The sequence below is a fragment of the Mobula hypostoma genome, chromosome 20 (genome assembly GCF_963921235.1).
Source record: "Mobula hypostoma chromosome 20, sMobHyp1.1, whole genome shotgun sequence".
NCBI lineage: Eukaryota > Metazoa > Chordata > Chondrichthyes > Myliobatiformes > Myliobatidae > Mobula > Mobula hypostoma.
In genome coordinates this window covers 13,170,839-13,192,131 of record NC_086116.1, presented here as the reverse complement: position 1 = coordinate 13,192,131, position 21,293 = coordinate 13,170,839, and the positions used below count along the sequence as shown (strand labels likewise).

The 21,293-nt window shown below is 43.3% G+C and overlaps 1 protein-coding gene across 8 annotated transcripts in view; it reads left to right on the top strand.

Annotated features, from left to right (window-relative positions):
• LOC134359336 (phosphatidylinositol 3-kinase C2 domain-containing subunit gamma-like) overlaps window positions 1–21,293 on the top strand; it is a 285,734-nt gene that overhangs the window by 207,927 nt on the left and 56,514 nt on the right. For all 8 annotated transcript variants that reach the window (XR_010021088.1, XM_063072428.1, XM_063072427.1 and 5 more), the window contains exons 26-28: window positions 189–298; window positions 4,927–5,128; window positions 7,207–7,331. Coding sequence is in view for 7 of the 8 variants with exons in the window: in XM_063072428.1 (XP_062928498.1) it covers window positions 189–298; window positions 4,927–5,128; window positions 7,207–7,331 (437 nt within the window). In the remaining variant the exon portion in view is untranslated. The remainder of the gene's footprint in view (window positions 1–188; window positions 299–4,926; window positions 5,129–7,206; window positions 7,332–21,293) is intronic.

The window sequence follows — 21,293 nt, the reverse complement described above, 5'->3', positions numbered from 1 at the left end:
TAAGGTATAAGAAGGATAATGGCTTGCTGGCCAAACAAAAAGAGGCCCAGTAACAGAAGACTGTGTCAAACCTCCAGCATCTCACAAGCTGCTGTGAGGACACGAATACCACAGTCTGTCTGTAATTAGTGTTTATAGAGGTGACTATAATTTAGTAATCACAGGTCTTCCATTCTTGTCTGCCTTAGATGCTGTCAGCTGGACTGCCTGAGCTGACTGAGGTCCAGGACCTGAAGTATGTTTACAACAATCTGCGGCCGATGGACTCGGATGCACAGGCCACCTCGTACTTCACAAGGTTGAAGCCGGAACTTTTGTCCCATTTACTGCTTTAATATCCTCAGCTCACTCTGTGTCTAAATTCAACTCTGATGAATTCAAAAGAATAATTTTCCACTTGCAGAATTAATTACAATAGCGCTCCGTGGTGACTTTAATGAAGATAAATCGATCAAAATAATAAGGCCAAGGAATAAGACTTTTCCAACAATTCTCAGAAAATTTAATAGGATTTGGGGGGAAATATGTCAAAGTGTTTAATATTAAATATAACATTTATAAAATATGCATGTAATATTAGGTATGAATATGTTATAGAAATTGTATAAAATGGGACTGCGGAAATACAATGGGCCAAATGGTCACAGTCTCTGCAATATCATTCTTCATTTTGTGCAAAGAAGACAGATTTAGCAAAGTGGATTCATTGGGATTCAAGTGCAATAACTGAACGTGCAGCAATATGGTAATTAGTAGAGCCCTCGGCTTGAGAGTAAACAGTGAAAATGAACTGACAGCTCAAGGCTAAATGTTACATTGCCATCACTGCATAAATGCAGATCAATACATTTCAATGTGCTTTATAGTGCAGGAGCAACCAGCTATTTGTAGCCAGGAGTGATGAACTATTTGTAACTCTTCTGAAGCTGAAATGCCCTTCCCACACACTCAGTCCTGCTGTTATTAATAAAGGACCCAATCATTTCCAATGGAACAGGCACCTTCCTTCCTGTTCAAAACATACTTCGAGCTGAAAGCAACATAGAAACATAGAAAACCTACAGCACAATACAGGCCCTTTGGCCCACAGAGTTGTGCCGAACATGTCCCTACTTTAGAAATTACTAGGCTCACCTATAGCCCATTATTTTACTAAGCTCCATGTACCTATCTAAAAGTCTCTTAAAAGACCCTATCGCATCCACCTCCACCACTGTTGCCGGCAGCCCATTCCACGCACTCACCACTCTCTGAATAAAAAACTTACCCCTGACATCTCCTCTGTACCTACTCCCCAGCACCTTAAATCTGTGTCCGCTTGTTGCAACCATTTCATCCCAATAGACAATAGATGCAGGAGTAGGCCATTCAGCCCTTCGAGCCAGCACTACCATTCACTGTGATCATGGCTGATCATCCACAATCAGTACCCTTTTCCTGCCATCTCCCCATATCCCTTCATTCCGCTATCTTTAAAAGCCCTATCTATCCCTGGGAAAAAGACGCTGATTATCCACACGTTCAATGCCTCTCATCATCTTATACATCTCTATCAGGTCATCTCTCATCCTCCGTCACTCCAAGGAGAAAAGGCCAAGTTCACTCAACCTATTCTCATAAGGCATGCTCCCCAGTCCAGGCAACATCCTTGTAAATCTCCTCTGCACCTTTCTATGGTTTCCACATCCTTCCTGTAGTGAGGCGACCAGAACTGAGCACAGTACTCCAAGTGTGGTCTGACCAGGGTCCTATATAGCTGCAACATTACCTCTTGGCTTCTAAATTCATTTCCAGGATTGATGAAGACCAAAACACCGTACACCTTCTTCACCACAGAGTCAACCTGCGCAGCTGCTTTGAGTGTCCTTTGGACTCGGATTCCAAGACCCCTCTGATCCTCCACACTGCCAAGAGTCTTACCATTAATACTATATTCTGCCATCATATTTAACCTACCAAAATGAACCACTTCACACTTATCTGGGTTGAACTCCATCTGCCACTTCTCAGCCCAGTTTTGCATCTTATCAATGTCCCGCTGTAACTTCTGACAGCCCTCCCCACTATCCACAACACACCCAACCTTTGTATCATCAGCAAACTTACTAACCCATCCCTCCACTTCCTCATCCAGGTCATTAATAAAAATCACAAAGAATAAGGGTCCCAGAACAGATCCCTGAGGCACTCCACTGGTGACCAACCTCCATGCAGAATATGACCCGTCTACAACCACACTTTGTCTTCTGTGGGCAAGCCAGTTCTGGATCCACAAAGCAATGTCCCCTTGGATCCCATGCCTCCTTACTTTCTCATAAGCCTTGCATGAGGTACCTTATCAAATGCCTTGCTGAAATCCATATACACTACATCTACTGCTCTTCCTTCATCAATGTGTTTAGTCACATCCTCAAAAAATTCAATCAGGCTCATAAGGCATGACCTGCCCTTGATAAAACCATGCTGACTACTCCTAATCATATTATACCTCTCCAAATGTTCATAAATCCTGCCTCTCAGGATCTTCTCCATCAACTTTGCAACCACTGAGTTAAGACTCACTGGTCTATAATTTCCTGTGCTATCTCTACTCTATTTCTTGAATAAAGGAACAATATCCACAACCCTCCAATCTTCCAGAACCTCTCCCGTCCCCATTGATGATACAAAGATCATCACCAGAGGCTCAGCAATCTCCTCCCTCGCCTCCCACGGTAGCCTGAGGTACATCTCATCTGGTCCCCACGACTTATCCAACTTGATACTTTCCAAAAGTTCCAGCACATCCTCTTTCTTAATATCTACATGCTCAAGCTTTTCAATCTGCTGCATCATCACTACAATCACCAAGATCCTTCTCCATAGTGAACACTGAAGTAAAGTATTCATTAAGTACCTCTGCTATTTCCTCTGGTTCCTTACACACTTTCCCACTGTCACACTTGATAGGTCCTATTCTTTCACGTCTTATCCTCTTGCTCTTCACATACTTATAGAATGCCTTGGGGTTTTCCTTAATCCTTTCCACCAAGGCCTTCTCATAGCCCCTTCTGCCTCTCCTAATTTCCTTCTCAAGCTCCTTCCTATTAGCCTTATAATCTTCTAGATCTCTAACATTACCCAGCTCTCTGAACCTTTTGTAAACTTTACTTTTCTTCTTAACTAGATTTATTACAGTCTTTGCACACCACGGTTCCTGTACCCTACCATAACTTCTCTGTCTCATTGGAACGCACCTATGCAGAACTCCACACAAATGTCCCCTGAATATTTGCCACATTTCTTCTGTACTTTTCCCTGACAACATCTGTTTCCAATTTAAGCCTCCAATTTCCTGCCTGATAGCCTCATAATTCCCCTTACTCAAATTAAATGCTTTTCTAACTTGTCTGTTCCTATCTCTCTCCAATGCTATTTTAAAGGAGATAGAATTATGATCACTATCGCCAAAATGCTCTCCCACTGAGAGATCTGACACCTGACCAGGTTCATTTCCCAATACCAAATCAAATACAGCCTCTCCTCTTGTAGGCTTATCTACATATTGTGTCAAGGAACCTTCCTGAACACACCTAACAAACTCCACCCCATCTAAACCCCTTGCTCTAGGGAGGTGGCAATCGATATTTGGGAAATTTAAATCTCCCATCACGACAACTCTGTTATTATTACTCCTTTCCAGGATCTGTTTCCCTATCTGCTCCTTGATATCCCTTTTACTATTGGGCGGCCTATAAAAAGCACCCAGTAAAGTTATTGACCCCTTCCTGTTCCTAACCTCCACCCACAGAGACTCCATAGACAATCCCTCCATGGCGCCCACCTTTTCTGCAGCTGTGACACTATCTCTGATCAACAGTGCCACGTCCCCACCTCTTTTGCATCCCTCCCTGTCCTTTCTGAGACATCTAAAATCCTGCACTTGAAATAACCATTCCTGTCCCTGAGCCATCCAAATCTCTGTAATGGCCGCCACATCATAGTTCCAAGTACTGATCTGTGCTATAAGCTGATCCGCTTTGTTCACACCACTCCTTGCGTTAAAATAAATACATCTCAAACCTTCTGTCTGAGCGCATCCTTCTCTATCACCTGCCTATCCTCCCTCCCGCACTGTCTACAAGCTTGCTCTATTTGTGGGCCAACCTCCTCTTCCCCAGTCTCTTCAGTTCGGTTCCCACCCCCCAGCAATCCTAGTTTAAACTCTCCCCGGTAGCCTTAGCAAACTCCCCACCAGGACATATGGCCATTCGAGAGGCTAGGAGACTCCAGGACCTCCTACATCTGACACCGAGCACAGAAAACTTATGAATCATTTAGGGTGGCAGGTTAGCGTGATGTTATTGCAGTGGCAGTGACCTGGGTTGATTTCCCACCGTTGCCTGCGAGGAGTTTGTACGTTCTCCCTGTGGCCGCATGGATATCTTCTGGCTGCACCTGTTTCCTCCCACATTCCAAAGATGGACGAGTTAATTGGTTAATTGGTCACATAGGTGTAACTGGGCGGAGTCAGCTTGTTGGTCCAGAAGGGCCTGTACCATGCCATATCTCTAAACAAAACAATAACATTTTGTAGTGATTATTCAGTAAATTAGGCTGTCCGAGCCTTCTACTAACTTGTGACTGAGAAATGAGAGTCCAAACTTAACTACAGCCTTTACAGGATTTATAATGGCCATACAAGGCCATGAATAACTTAAGTTCCCCTCATAGTCCAGGAGTCAATCTGTCTGGATAATATTTATTTGTCATTGACATCACTGAACAGAATATATAAAATTCAACTAAAGCAAAAGCACATTATGACTGGAAGTAAATTCCAAGCCTGTGTTGAGGGCAATGGTTTTCCTGTAGTATTTACAGGTCATTATCAGGTTTGACTTTCTTTGACACTGACTAGTAATATGGTATTTTTTTCGCCTACAGCCTCATTAAAGAAAGTCTGAAAAGTCTACCAGTGAAAATTAATTTTTTCGCCCACATCATGGCACAGAAGAAATTTGCAGGTGCAAATATCCAGCCGGTTCTATCCTTTGCACCAGAAACGTACACGTTACAGACAGACGGTCTCATAAGGACTGCATTAGTGTGTGGCTTTGAGAAGAAAATAGCACCTCATAAGGAGTATGTGAGTACTGTAGTAAATCAATCAGATATACAATAACTGAATAAAGCTAGAATCTTTAATAAGATTCCTCAAGAACATTTTGCAATTTGAGTTTTAATGAAACCATAAGACCACAAGATGTGGGAGTAGAATTAGGTCATTTAGCTCTGCCATTTCATCATTACTGATCCATTTCCCTCTCAACCACAATCTACAAGACCGTAAGATATAGGAGCAGAATTAGGCCATTTGGCCCGTCAAGCCTAAAAACGATGAACAGCCTCTCTCCGAATTGTTTATCTTTTAGAAAATAAAATGGGTTTGTGGAGATAAAATAAGGAAAATGTTGGAAATCCTCTGAAGAACATCGAAGAAGAAAGAAACAGTGTTTCATCAGACCCTCCAACTAAGCCTCATCACTGTTGCTGCCGCTGCACGTCAGAACTTACAGTATTTTGTGCTTTTACATCAGTTTTCCAACAACTGCATGTTTTTGCCATTGGATTTGCAGGGACACAGTTTCAAGATTCTGTTCTTTGCCTCACAGCGTAACACAACGCACGTGCAGGTTGTACAAAGCCCACACTCAATCCATAACAACTCCTGCTTTTTACCTCACGACTTCATGTATGAGGAGTATTTGATAGCTCTGGGCCTGTACTTGCTGGAATTTAGAAGAATGGAAGTGGGGGTAGGGAGAGAGCTCTCACTGAAATAAATTGAAATTCAAGTTTAATTGTCGTTCATCCATACATATGTTTACAGCTAAACCAAACAGCATCGTTAAGAATATTGAAAGCCTATATAGTGTGTATGTGGAAAGAATGTTTCCATCAGTGGGAGAGCCTAGAACCAGAGGGGGTAGCCTTTTATTAGAAGGGAATTCCTTTATAAAAGAGATGAGGAGGAATTTCTTTAGCCAGAGGGTGGTGAATCTCTGTAATTCAATGCCACAAATGGCTGTGGAGGCCACGTCAATGAGTTTATTTAAAGTGGGGGCTGATAGCTTCTGAATTATTTAAGAAGTAAAAGGTTACAGAGAGAAGGCAAGAGAAGGCAAAGGGAAATCAGCCATGGCCAAATGTTGAAGCAGGCTCAATGAACTAAATGGCCTTATTCTATTCCTATGTCTTATGGGAAGTTTATTGTTAGCGTAGAATTTGAGCAAGAGCACTGAAGTGAAGTGTACCTTAGCTGTTGTTTCACGAAGTGAAATAAACTAAGATGAGCCAGGCACCCATTCAAAATGGAGGCTCTTTTACCCGCATAACTCACTGATTCATTACTAAGTTATAGACTTGAGCTGCCACAGGTGGGGTTGCAAATTTTCAGAGATTACCCTTAAATTCCCACAGAAATGAAAACTGATTCCCAAAAGACGGCGGCAAGCAACTTGGAAGAAATGATGCTTTCAGTAGATGCCGTCTACATTTTTTTCAAACAATTAAATTTATTAGTTATAGAAATACGAGAGGAGTAGACGGCTTTGCCAACAGTTAAGATGAGTCCAATGGTTATCAATGCTCTATTTGCATTTGTTCCATATTCTTTTCAATATCTATAGGGATAAGCCTAATGCTGATTAGTACAGCAATATTATAATCCAACACAGCTGGAGGAAATTAATTCCACATATATTTGCATATTTTAATTGAACCACTCTGACACATAAGAGGACCTATTTCCCTTGCAGGTAGATCTGAAAGCTTTCTGACTTGGCTGTCCATTTGATGCTGTAAATGACTATGCTGCAGATGAGAAGCTGTATGCTCCAGTGTAGCCCTCTCACAAATATGATTCCCTTTCGTTTTATCTGCAAGTTCTGGAAATGCAGTTATTTTGCAAAGAGCAAGCTGGGAACAGCTGATAACTATGCGTTAGATGCGGAGGCCTGGAAAGATGCATTTTATCTACTTTTGAATAGCTCAAGAGTGCTGCTTGTCAAATGCCATATGCTCGGTAATGAGAATCTGTGTCGAGATCTTGGAATTTGCAGTGCCAGGTTCCTGCCACACAATTATTCAGCCAGAAATTTTCCAGGAGTAATCTATTTGATTTTCCTGCATGCCCAGTGATCTATGCATCTGATCTCATTTCAGTTTTACAAGATTCAAGTGGAACGAGAGGGACAGTGTGAGGCAACCTTCATTGAAAGAAGTTACAATCAGTTTGTTGAACTCAACCATCAGCTTCACTGCTGCTTTCCTGCATCAGAGTTACCAAGGTATGGAAGGATTGATAATCAGACGTAGACATGAGAAAGTCTGCAGATGCTGGAAGCTAAAGCAACACATACAAAATGCTGAAGGAATTTAGCAAGTCAGGCAACACCTATGAAAATGAATAAACAGTCGACATTTCAGGCCAGGACTCTTCTTCAGGACTGAGAAGGACTCCTATCAGATTCCTGCTTCTCCAGCCCTAGACCCTTCCCACCCACCTGGCTTCACCTATAACCTTCCAGCTAGCCTCCTTCTCCCCCCGCCACCCAACCTTTTTACTCTAGTATCTTTTCCCTTCCTTCTCAGTCCTAGAGAAGTGTCTCAGCCCGAAACATCAACTGTTCATTCATTTTCATAGATGCAACCTGACCTGCTGAGTTCCTCCAGCATTTTGTGTGTGTTGCTTTTGATAATCAGGCATCTCTTTAACTGTTGCTTTGTTGGTGTTCAGCATATCAGCCTTTCCTTAAAGGGAATAGCCCTTCTGCCTCCCCATTGACATAGAACTGCCCCTTAATCAGACCTTTATACTTGGCCCAACAGTGAATGTCCCTACATTATGCCCAGCCTAACACTAACAAAGCCCTCACACCCATGTCTGTCCTAACAGTGGGTTCCCCTCAAATTCACATCGTAGAATCAGGGACATTTATGTAAAGAAAGAGAATATTTGGCCCCTTATAGCCAAGCTGACCAAACACAGATTTTGTGTTAATGTCCCTTCCCAGCTTTGGATCTTGCAAATTGTGACTGTTTGGCAGCACTTCGGGTCACTTTTTAAATGCAGCAATTGCGTTGCCCCCACCATCCTTTCAGGCAGTGGGTTCCAGACCCTCAATATGTATTGAGTGAAATATTTTTACTCAACTCCCTTCTAATTCTTTCACCAGTCTACCTAACTTTATTGCCCAACCCCTGGTTACTAACCCCTATACGAAGGAAAATAAGTCCTTTCTATTTCTCTTTTCTAGACTTCTAATAGTTTATACACTTCAATTAAATATCCTCCCAGTGTCCCACATGTCAAAGTCGGCAACCCTTAGAGTTCTCTCCTCATTACTCTAACTCTCCAGCCATGAAAACAGCACGGTAGCTTCTGACTCACTAGTTCATAAATGCAGCTTTAATCCTGCTCTCACATTGCCATTGGTGATTTTGTGGGTTTCCCTTGGCTGCTTGGTTTCATCCTACATTTCAAAAGACATGCAGGTTGGCGGGTTAATTGGGACCATCTGGGAGTGGGGTGGTGCGGTGAAGCAGGCAGAATAAAATGGGTTGAGTGTATTGTGTGCGGACTTGCATGTCCAAAGGGCCTGTTTCCGTTTGGCACCGAAAAGTGTGACTGGCTTTGGAATGTGTGGTGACACTTGTGGGCTGCTCCCAGCACATCCTTGGGTATTCTGCTTGTTAGCGCAAATGACACATTTCACTCTGTGTTCTGCTGTAATGTGATAAATAAGTTTAAATATAAATCTTCTGTGCCATATGACTATAACAACAACATGGAAAACCTTCCCTGGACACTGCCAGTGCTATTGCATTCCTTCCCCAACAGTCTAACAGTGAGAGTGTGTCTTTCTTCCCCTCAACCCACCTATTAGGTGGTTTCCATTTGAAAATGTTACTTTTTCACTCTACGGTGCATCTTTCAAAGAAAATAACTCTGTTGTAATAGAACATAGAATAGTACAGCACAGTACAGGCCCTTCGGCCCACAATGTTGTGCCGACCCTTAAACCCTGCCTCCTATATAACCCCCCACCTTAAATTCCTCCATATACCTGTCTAGTTGTCTCCATGTGTGGGCACGTGGCCAACTGGTTAAGGCACTGGACTAGCTACCTGAAGATTGTGAGTTCGAGCCGCAGCCGAGGGAACGTGTTGTGTCCTTGAGCAAGGCACTTAATCACACATTGCTCTGCGACGACACTGGTGCCAAGCTGTATGGGTCCTAATGCCCTTCCCTTGGACAACATTGGTGTCGTGGAGAGGGGAGAGACTTGCAGCATGGGCAACTGCTGGTCTTCCATACAACCTTGCCTGTGCCCTGGAGAGTGAAGACTTTCCAGGCGCAGATCCATGGTCTCGCAAGACTAACGGATGCCTTTACTTTACTTAAGTCTCTTAAATTTCACTAGTAAAATGGCAATCAACAAATCCAAAAGAGTTGAGGCTTTTGGAGGATCTGCAGGAATTTGGTAGGATCCATTGGGAGTCAGGATCTTGACAATGTCAAGCTGTACTGGAAGTTCTCTTGCTTGTGCCCCGGAGATGAGTTAAAATGAGAGATTAGCATTTGGCAAAACAAAGGAACATGCTGATTTCTCAGATCTGAGTTAGATTTGAGAAATGAACACACAAAGCCAACGGAGATCAGTAAATTCGGAGGGACGTAGAGGGGCCTTCACTTAAATGGCACTGGATTGTGTGGTGACGCTTGTGGGCTGCCCCCGGCACACCCTTGGGTGTGTTGGTTGTTAATGCAAATGACACTTTTCACTGTATGTTTCGATGTCCACGTGATAAATAAACTTGAATTTTGACTTTTGATCCTGATTTCCTGTAAGTGCTATAGGCCAGCAACTCCTTCTCCAACTGAGTACTTACATGGACATTTCTGGTGGGTGCTCCCTTGCTGCTGTTTTCAGTGGTAAAGGTCTGCTGGCATGGTTAAAAGTGATCATATCCTAAAACCAAAAACATGGTGCCCAAACTCGCAGGTAGTTTCTTCAGTTCTGACTAAACAAGTTCAAATGTCAAAGTAAATTTATCATCAACGAACATATACTGTATGACACCATATACAACCCTAAGATTAATTTTCTTGCAGGCATACTCAGTAAATCCAATAACCATAACAGAATCAATGAAAGACCACAGCCGACAAGGCAGACAACCAGTATGCAAATACCAAATAGAAAAAAAAAGAAATAATGATGATAATATATAAATAAGCAAGGTTGTCACGCCGAGGAGTGGTAGTGGGGACAAGCTCCCACTACCTAAAAGTGCTCCTCACGGCATGCACCTCAAATAGCCTCTGACGACCAAGTCCAACTCCTGGCCTTCTCGCGGGCTTGGCCTCTAAGCTCAGCGGAACTGTTTCTACTGACAGGAGAAGGGGCAAAGGTGGGTCCTGGCACCTTAAAACCAGCGCTTCGGGTAGATGGAGCTCGTCAGCCTGGGATGGCAGTCCATCTAAGAGAGGGGGAAAACTCTGATTTCAAACCTTCGCTGCCTTGCAGCCAGACCCACTCATGGGAAAGGCTGCGGGAGTAAACCCTGAGGACAAATCCAGAGCCGGAGTCCCTAAGGCAGCCCAACGTTGCCTTCAACCTCATTCTGGCAACTCCTGTGACGACACTGGTGCCAAGCTGTATCGGTCCTTGCCCTTCCCTTGGACAACATCAGTGGCGTGGAGAGGGGAGACTTGCAGCATGGGCATCTGCCGGTCTTCCATACAACCTTGCCCAGGCCTGTGCCCTGGAGAGGACACTTGCAAGACTTTCCAGGCGCAGATCCACGGTCTCGCGAGACTAACGGATGCCACCACAAAAGCAAAAAATATTGAGAACGTGAGTTGAAGAGTCCTTGAAAGCCAGTCCATCAGTTGTGGTAACATTTCATTGATAGGGGCAAGTGAAATTGAATAAAGTTACCCCCTTTGGTTCGAGAGCCAATGCTTGAGGTGAAATAACTGTTCCTGAACCTGGTGGTGTGAGTCCTGATCCTCTTGTACCTTCTTCCTGATGGCAGCAGCAAGAAGAGAGCATGACCTGGGTGGTGGGGGTCCCTGATGATGGATGCTGCTTTCCTGCAACAATGCTCCATGTAGATGTGCTCCATGGTGGAGAGGGCTTTCCCTCTGGTGGACTAGGCCGTTTCCATTATTTTTTGCAGGATTTTCCAGCACGATTTTCCTGCAGTATCCCCAAATCCCTTGTTTTCCATAATATTCAGAAACTTATCAATCTCTGTTTTGAATCTCTTCCTAGAGATGCTGCCTGGCCTGCTGCATTCACCAGCAACTTTGATGTGTGTTGCTTGAATTTCCAGCATCTGCAGAATCCCTGTTGTTTGCGATTCAATGAACAAAGGAGTTTCCCATCTTAGTCCTAAATAGCCTACACCTTAACTCTCCTCTGGCACAGAAACCTCCCTTTATCCCTTCTTCCAGCCTCTTGATCCTTGCAAGAATTTTAAGTTTCACTGAATTATCTCATTCTTTAAAATTCTAGACTACTTGTTCTCCCTTCCCACGACAAACCGGCCATCCCAGTTATCAATCTTAGTACAAGTATATCATCTTTTTTAGGTAAGGATTCCAAGACTGTACACAATTTTCCAGCTACAGTCTGCCACTGCACAGGGTCAGAAAAAAGTTGCAGAGTGTTGTAAACTCAGCCAACTCCATCACATGCACTAGCCTCCCCAGCATCGAGGTTATCGTCAAAAGGTGTTGGCTCAAAAGGCTATTGCCCATCATTAGGTATCCTCATTGCCCAGGAAATGCCCTCCTCTCATTGCTACCAACAGGGAGGAGGTACAGGAGCCCCAAACATTTTTGGGAACAGTTTCTTCCCCTTCAAACTTCTGTTAAGCGTTGAAATGGACCTCGCATGCACCACTTGTACTGTCAGATTGTTCCACACTCTCACAACCCTCTGAATGAAGAAGTTTCTCCTCTCATATCTCTTAAACTTTTCACCTTTCGCCCTTAACCCATAACCACTGGTTGTAGTCCCACCCAACCTCAGTGGTTGCTTTTACCTTATCTATACCCCTTATAATTTTGTTTACTTCTATTAAATCTTACCCCCCCCACAACTTTCCACGTTCTAAGGAATAAAGTCCAAACCAATTCAATCTTCAGAATCAGAATCAGGTTTATTATCACCGGCAAGTGATGTGAAATTTGTTAACTTCGCAGCTACAGTTCAATGCAATACATAATCTAGCAGAGAAGAGAAAAAAAAATAATAAATTAAATAAAAACTATAATAATAATAAGTAAACAAGTAAATCAATTATGTATATTGAATAGATTAAAAAATGTGCAAAAATAAATACTGTATATTTTTTAAAGTGAGGTAGTGTCCAAAGATTCAATGTCCATTTAGGAATTGGATGGCAGAGGGGAAGAAGCTGTTCCTGAATCACTGAGTGTGTGCCTTCAGGTTTCTGTACCTCCTACCTGATGGTAACAGTGAGAAAAGGGCATGTCCTGGGTGCTGGAGGTCTTTAATAAAGGACGCTGCCTTTCTGAGACACCGTTCTCTAAAGATATCTTGGGTACTTTGTAGGCTAGTGCCCAAGATGGAGCTGACTAGATTTACAACCTTCTGCAGCTTCTTTCAGTCCTGTGCAGTAGCCCCTCCATACCAGACAGTGATGCAGCCTGTCAAAATGCTCTGCACAGTACAACTATAAAAGTATTTGAGTGTATTTGACATGCCAAATCTCTTCAAGCTCCTAATGAAGCATAGCCTCTGTCTTGCCTTCTTTATAACTACATTATAACTCAGGTCCTCCAGTCCCAGCAATTTCCTTGCAAATTTTCTCTGTACTCCTTCAACTTTATTTAAATGTTTCCCATAGGTAGGTGACCAAAATTGCACAAGATGCTCCAAATTAGGCCTCACCAACGTAAGAGCATGAGACCATAAGATATATGAGCAGAATTAGGCCATTTGGCCCATCAAATCTACTCTGCCATTTCATAACGGCTGATCCAATTTTCCTCTCAGCCCCAATCTCCTACCTTTTCCTCATATTCGTTCATGCCCTGGTCAATCAAGAACCTATCCGCCTTTGCCATAAATATACCTGAAGACTTGACCTCCACAGCTGCCTGTGGTAAAGAATTCCACAGATTCACCAGTGTCTGGCTAAAGAAATTCTTCCTCATCTCCATTCTCAAAGGATGCCCTCTATTCTGAGGCTGTGTCCTCTTGCCTCAGACTCACCCAACTTAGGAAACATCCTCTCCACATCCACTCTATCAGGGCCTTTCACCATTCGATAGATTTCAATGAGGTCCCCCTTATTCTTCTGAAATCTAGTGAATACAGGCCCAGAGCCATCAAACACTTTTCATATGACAAGCCATTCAATCTTGTAATCATTTTCATCAGCCTCCTTTGAACCCTCTCCAGTTTCAGCACATCCTTTCTAAGATAAGGGGCCCAAAACTGCTCACAATTTCCAAGTGAGGCATCACCAGTGCTTTATAAAGTCTCAACATTACATTCTTGCTTTTATATTCCAGTCCTCTTGAAATGAGTGCCTTCCTCACATTTGCCTTCCTCACCACTGACTCAACCTGCAAATTAACCTTTAGGGAATTCCACACAATGACTCCCAAGTCGCTTTGCCCCTTAGTTTTTTGTATTTTCTCTCAATTTAAAAAATAGTCAACCCTTTCATTTCTTCTACCATTATGCATGATCATATACTTCCCAAGACTGTATTCCATCTGCCATTTATTTGCCCTTTCTGCTACTCTGTCAAGTCCTCTGTCGCCACTCTATTTCCTCAAAACAACCTGCCCCTCCACTTTTTTTCATATTGTCTGCAAACTTTGCAAAAAAGCCATCAATTCCATCATCCAAATCATTGCCATATAGCTTAAAAAGAATCAGTCCCAACACAGACGCCTGTGGAACATCACTAGTCACTGGCAACTAACCAGAAAAGGCTCTTTTTATTTCCACTCTTCACCTCCTGCCAATCAGCCACTGCTTTACCCACGCTAGAACATTTCCTGTAATAGCCTGGGCTCGTAACTTGTTAAGCAGTCTCATGTGTGGCACCATGTCAAAGACCTTCTGAAAATCCAAATACACAACGTCACCCAATTCTTCGTTGTCTATCCTGCTTGTTATTTCTTCAAAAAATTCCAACAGATTTGTCAGGCGAGACTTTCCCCTGAGGAAACCATGCTGACTATGGCCTATTTTATCATGTCCTTCCAAGTATCCTGACGCCTCATCCTTAACAATCCACTCCAACATCTTCCCAACAACTGAGGTCAGGCTAACAGTCCTATGATTTATTTTCTTCAGCCTCCATCCCTTCTTGAAGAGTAGAGTGACATTTGCAATTCTCCAGTCTTCTGGGAACATTCCAGAATCCAGTGATTCTTGAAAGATCATTACTAATGCCTCCACAATGTCTTCAACTGCCTCTTTCAGAACCCTGGTGTCAATACCACCTGGTTCATGTGACTTATCTACCTTAAGACTTTTCAGTTTCCCAAGAACTTCTCTCTAGTTATGGTAACTTCACATAATTTCAGTTTGAAACCCATCATGCAGCATTTACAAACCTTCCCAATAGAATATTTGGTTCCCCTCCAGTTCAGTGCAAACTGCCGTTTTGTATAGGTTCCACCTTCCCTGGAAGAGAGTTAATGATCCAAAAATCTTATGCCTTCCCTCCTACACCAACTCCTTAGCCACATATTAAACTGTATAATCTTCCTAGTTCTGGCCAAACTAGCATGGGGCACAAATCTAAGATCATAACCATGGAGGTTTTGCCCTTTAACCACATCTAAGTCTGTGAACACCTTATGCAGAACCTTGTCAATCATCCTACCCATGCCATTGGTACTTACATGGACCACAACTTCTGGCTGTTCACCCTCCCACTGAAGAATGCTAACAACACGATCTGAGATATCCCGGATCCTGGTACCCAGGAGGCAACATACCACTGGGGAATCTCTTTCTTGCCCACAGAACCTCCTGTCCATTCCCCTAACTAACAAATCCCCTATCACCACAGCATGCCTCTTCTTCCCTCTTCAGTGCCAGAGACCCAACTACTTTGACTTTCTTCTGTTAGGTCATCTCCCTCCTCCTTCCCCTCCCAGCAATATCCATAGTGATATACCTGTGGTTGAAGGGAATGGCCACAGGGATACTCTGCTCTGGCTCCTTAACCCCTTTCTCCTTCCTGACTGTCACACCGTTTCCTGTGTCCTGCACCTTGGTTGTAACTATCTCTTGATATGTCCTATCCATCATCCCTTCAGAGTCCTGAATGATCCAGAGTTTGCCCAGTTCCAGCTCCAACTCCTTAACACTGTTAGAAGCTGCAGCTGGATGAACTTCATGCAATTGCGATCATCAGGGACACTGGATGTCTCCTTGTCTTCCCACATCCCACAAGAGGAGCATTCGACTGTCCTGCCTGGTGTCTCTACTATTCTAGCTGAGCAGATAGGAAGAAAGGAAGGGGAAAAAAGGACCTTGAGCTTTTCTTTCCTTGGCTTTCTCTGATTGAACCCTGTCTTTGCTGAAGCCTCGAAGAACTAAAACTTTAAGATTGACACTCTGACTATCTACTCAGATGGCTGCTGCTCTTGCCCCTACCATCCTTCAAATTGCTCTTGCTAAGCAATATCAAAATGCCGATTGGTTGCTGGTCAAAAGTCTTTTTCACTTTAATGAGCCACTGTAGCCTTTTGTATTCAGGCAGTGAACTTGATTCCTCTCAAAACTTTTGATGTCTGGATTGGCCATTGGTCAAAGCTCTTTTTCATCTTATCTAACTTCAACAAAAGATCCCATCTCCTGTACTCAATACTTCCTTTACGACCTATCTACCTGTGCGGCCACATTCAATGAATTATGGATCTGTAGTCCCAGATCCCTTTGTTCTATGGCACTCCTCTGTGCCCTACCGTTCACTGTGTAAGACCTACCACGACTGGTCCTACTGAAGTGCATCACCTCGCACTTGTTCCGATCTCACTGCAAGCTCTGATAGACTTCTTTGCTCTCCGCTACACTCCCAATCTTGGTGCCACACGCATATTTGCTCATCTCATTAACCACATTATCATCCAGATCATTGATATGGATGATTAACAATAGTGGATCCAGCAGCAATTCCTGCTGTATTCCACTGGTCACAGGCCTCCAATCTGAGAGGCAATTATCTACTACCATTCTCTGGCCTCTCCCACAAAGCCAATGTCTAATCCTATTCATTACCTCATCTTAAATGCCAAGCAGCTGAACCTTCTTGACCAATATTCCATGCGGGAGCTTGTCAAATGTCCATGTAGCAACATTTACTGCCTTGCCTTCATCAACTTTACAAAGAACTTCCTAAAAAACTGTGTAAGATTGGCTAGATATGACCTACCATGCACAAAACCATGCTGATCATCCCTAAACACTCACTGTCTATCCAAATACTCATGTATCCAGTCCCTTAGAATACCTTCCAATAACTTTCCCACAACTGATGTCTGGATCACCGAACTATAAGTTCCTGGTTTATTTTTAGAGCCTTTATAAGCAGTTGAATAACATTAGCTATCCTCCAATCCTTCGGTACCTTACCTGTCGTTAAGGTTAAATGTTCTTTCTTCCATTATAAATCAGCATTGCAATTACTTCTCGCTGAGCATTTCCAACAATTCCCAATTAAAATACACCCGAGTTTTTCCAATGGGTTAGTTCATTCCACTGGATGTTACAAAGCTCGATAGTAGAAACTGGATATTTAAAGTTTTCCTGCAGTAGTGCCTCTTTTTGTAGGTCTGTTAAACTGAGGATTTAATTAATTTCTAGATTGCAGAGAATTAAGCACAGCAATAAATTTGTTCAGGTCCATGTAATGACCTTTCCAATATTTGGAAAGTGCAATTTGAAAATCATTGCCATTGGATGTGAAAGATTTGCTTTCATCTGTAACTAACCTATAGGTTTCAAATAATCATTCAGAACGCACGCTGATGCTTTTGCACTGAAATTGGATATTGAATTAATTTCTTGTTTCCAGGTTTGTGTTGATGTATGTGAGCATTGCAAACACTTTTACAAGGTTAGCACAATGGTGCAGGGAAGGAACAGTTTGTAAACCAAAGCATTAGTTTGTTTTGCAATGAATACCTGACTGAAGAGAAGAGTTCCTTTAGCTAGATTAACACATTTTTAATCCTGATACCATTAAAAGAATAAATGATGCTTGATACAGGCTTAATTTCATTTCACCTGCCACATTTGCTCTTGATGCTCAGTTGTAGACTAATGGCTCTTATCAAGACCCTCAACTTTCACTTCATAACGAGGAGGTTAACGATTTATCTTCCTCACCATTCCCACACCCCTCTAACTGGCTCAGGTTTCCAAGGCAACTACATTGTCAGGTCAAATAGCTCATATGTTTTTTTTTTATTTTAATGTATTCCTTTTTTCAAGACTTTGGATCTCCTGCACTTTTTGCAAATCCTTAATTGTCCTTAAACTGAGTATTTAGTTAGGCGTTTAAGAGTCAACTCTGTTGGTTTATCTGGAGTAATATGAACCAAGATTTCCTTCCCTGAAGGACAATAGTGAACCAGTGGGTAGTTTTATGGTTATCATTATGGAAAAATTTTCTTAAGTTTTAACTCTCATTTTATTCACAGTATGTAAATTTTATAGTTTCCCCGATGAGATTTTAATTTTCTTTTATTCATTTCTTGGTACCTGGGCATAGATGGCCAGCACATCCCTAAACTGCCATTGAAAAAGCAGTGGAGAGCTCACTCAGTGAGTGTAGCCCAGTGGCAACGTTATTACCAGGATTTACACCCAGCGATGATAAAAAAACATGGCAAGATATTTTCCAATGGGCTACCATGGACAGATTAGGCCAGTGAGACTGTGTCCATGGTGAGGCTTTCAAAAGCATTGGTCAGACTGCATTTGGAGTATTATGAGCCGTCTAGGGCCCCTAATCTAAGAAAGTATTTGTTGGCATTGGAAACGGTCCAGAAGTGGTTCACGAGAATGATCCCGGGAATGAAAGGGTCATCATTTGGTGGCTCCTCATATGTAATTGCTGGAGTCTCAAACAATGAGGGGGGATATCATTGAAGCCTATCAAATATCCAAAGGCCTAGACAGAGTGGATATGGAGAGGATGTTTCCCATAGTGGGGGGAGTCTTGGACCAGAGGGCACAACCTCAGAATAGAAAAGTGTCCCCTTAGATTAGAGATGATGAGGAATTGCTTTAGCCAGAGGGTGGTGAATCTGTGGAATTAATTGTTACAGATGAAGTTAAGGGCAAATCATACGTACTTTTAAAGCAGAGGTTGATCTGTTCTTGGTTAATAAGGATGTCAAAGGTTATGGGGAGATGGCAGGAAAATGGGATTGAGAGGGATAATAAATCAGCCATGATATGATGGCAGAGCATTCTCAATGGTATGAATGGCCTAATTCTGCTCCTATGTCTTAAGGTGGTTCTGTGACTCTCTAGAGATAGTATATGACTTGGAGAATGATTTGTAGGTGTTGGTGTTGCCATGAACTTAATGCCCTCAGTAGTTCATGACATGAGTCTGGAGTATAATTCAGGGTTTCAGAGTAACCAGGAATATCAGCTGCCGAGTATTTGTAAATGCCACCTACTGCACCCAAGTAAATGATGAGGGAGGGGATGAATGGTTAGGGTGACGGATGGAACACCAGTCAATTGAACTACTTTATCCTGGATGATGGCAAGCTTCCTGAAAACTGCTCAAGTTCCATTCATTCAGGCAATATTCAAAGAGTTGTTGAGCATGGAAACACCCTTCAAAGAAACAAAGACCACCAAAAATCTCCAGAACATTGTGCAAAACCTCCACTCACTTAAAAAAAAATTATTTATGTTATTGATATTCCAGTCTACATTTGGATATCTGACATCCCCATCATTCCAACTCTGTGACTTTTACATACCTCTGCAACTTCTCTGCTCCTCATGGTCTTTCCCCCTCACTGATGGTATTTTGATGAGCCTCAATTGTATAATTATGGCCTTTTCATTTAGAAGATGTAGGTCCTGTCCACCGCAGGACACAGTTTATTCCCTAGTGCTTCCAATTCCTCTTCTTTCATCCTTTCCCAGCACAGATTAAGAGTTGGCTAACAGGTAGAAAGTATTTATTTTCTAAAGAGCGGGAACTGTGGATCCTTCTCAGGTTGGCAGGCTTGACTGGAGAGATATCATAACGGTTATTTCCTGGGCCCCAGTGATTCACAATCAATCTGTACAGTTTTGTGGATGAAGTGTAACATTCCAAAGTTTGCTGATGACACAAAATGGTGGGAATACGAAAGGCGATGAAGGGATCTGGACCAGCTAAGTGAGCAGATAGATGGTGTTGTGATGGGCGTCCTTGACAAGGATGTTTGGACCCAAATGCAGGAGTATTCAAAGCAAGGGTTGGGATACAGTAACAAACTGGATTAAGAACTGAGCACAACACAAGTGCTAGACAAAAATCACTAGAAAGACTTATGATTGAGCACCAAACCTCAATTCAGGTGCTCCTTAAATGTTCACCCCTTGACACCCAAAACATGACTGCCAATTAGTGGGACTGTCCTGAATCTTTAAAGGGGGTTCAGCAGCTATCCATACTCGGGAGAGTTAGAGCATCTAAATCTCAGAAGCTGGTGCAGATGGGTGCATGTTGTAACAGGACCCCCTCTCCTATGGCTGACTATTGACGACCCTGGCTGCTTGGAGAGACGATCATTGTAGTCATGGATGAGAACCGGATCCCAGATGACTTGCAGGCACAGCACCGGTCTGAGTCTTTCCCAGTCCACATGATATTGCTGAACACCTAGAACAGCAGGCGAGTCCAAAATTCTTCTCACAGTGAAAACCTGTTCCCCCATCAACAAACCTGGGTGTTGGTGTGGCTGATGGTGGTGGGGCTAATGGGTTGGTGTTCACAGGCTTGAAGTTGAAAACGTGGAAAGTGTGATTGGTCTTGAGGGTCTTGGGGAACTGCAAGGTGTAGGCCACCACGTTTACTTTCTAGAGAACCCTAAAGGGTCCAATGAACTCGGGTCCCAGCTTCCTGGGCTCCACTCACAGAGACAAATCCCGAGATCCAGGCTGCAAAACTGGTCCTGGTCTTCTCTTGCAGTTAGCCTTTACTTCAGCCTTCTGGGTAGAAGCTAACAACATCTCCCTTGCTCAAGTCCATCTGTCCTTCCAGTATTGGACGAGAAGATCTTCAGCCACAAGGACCGCAACCTCTACCTCTTGCTCAGGGAAGAGTGGCGGAGAATACCCAAATTGGCATTCGAAAGAGGACATCTCATGCCTTAGAGTGCTCTGGGTGACCTCTGCCCACATCAAACGTTCGCTACACTTGTTTGGTCTTTCAGAGGCCAGGCATCTTAGGGGACATTCCATATCTTGGTCTCTGTCTAGCCTTTGGATTGTGGGTGAAACCCAGAGGAAAGTCCCGCTGTTGCCCCAATCAGTTTGCAAAACACCCTCCAGAAACGTGATGTGAATTGCAGACTGCGATGCAACACAATGCCCACCGGTAAACCATGGATCCTGAAGACTGCTACAGAACAATCTCGGCCATCTCTGCCACAGGTGACCAAGGCGATGACTTTGCAGGCCTCCATTAAGCGATCTCCAATTAGCATGATAACGGTCTTCTCCTTGGAAGGGGGAAGACCCTTGACAAAGGCCACGGAGGTGTGAGCCCATGGTCTTTCTGGAACAGGCAGGGGGTGAAGGAGCCCTTGACGTTGGTTGTAGGGCTCTTTGTATTGGATGCATACCTCACGTGCCAGCACATGTTGACGGACCTCACTCAGCATTCCAGGCCATCAGTATCTTCTCTTAATGAACTCGAGGCTCCTGGAAATCCCTGGGTGAGATGTCAATGCTCTTGCATGCCCCATTTAGGAACCTGAGACCAGGCGGTACTAGGAATGAACAGCCAACCCAGAGGGCCATTCTGAGGGATTTTCCCATGCGTCTGGGCCACACAAACAAGTGTGTCAATCCTCCAACAAACTGGCGCTATCACTTTGGCTTGGAGCAAAATGGTGGTTGGCTGCTTTTCTCGTTCAGGTTCGTCAAACTGACGGGACAAGGCATCTGGCTTCTGGGTCTTAGATCCCGGTCAACAGGTGAGGATGAAATTAAAACAGTTAA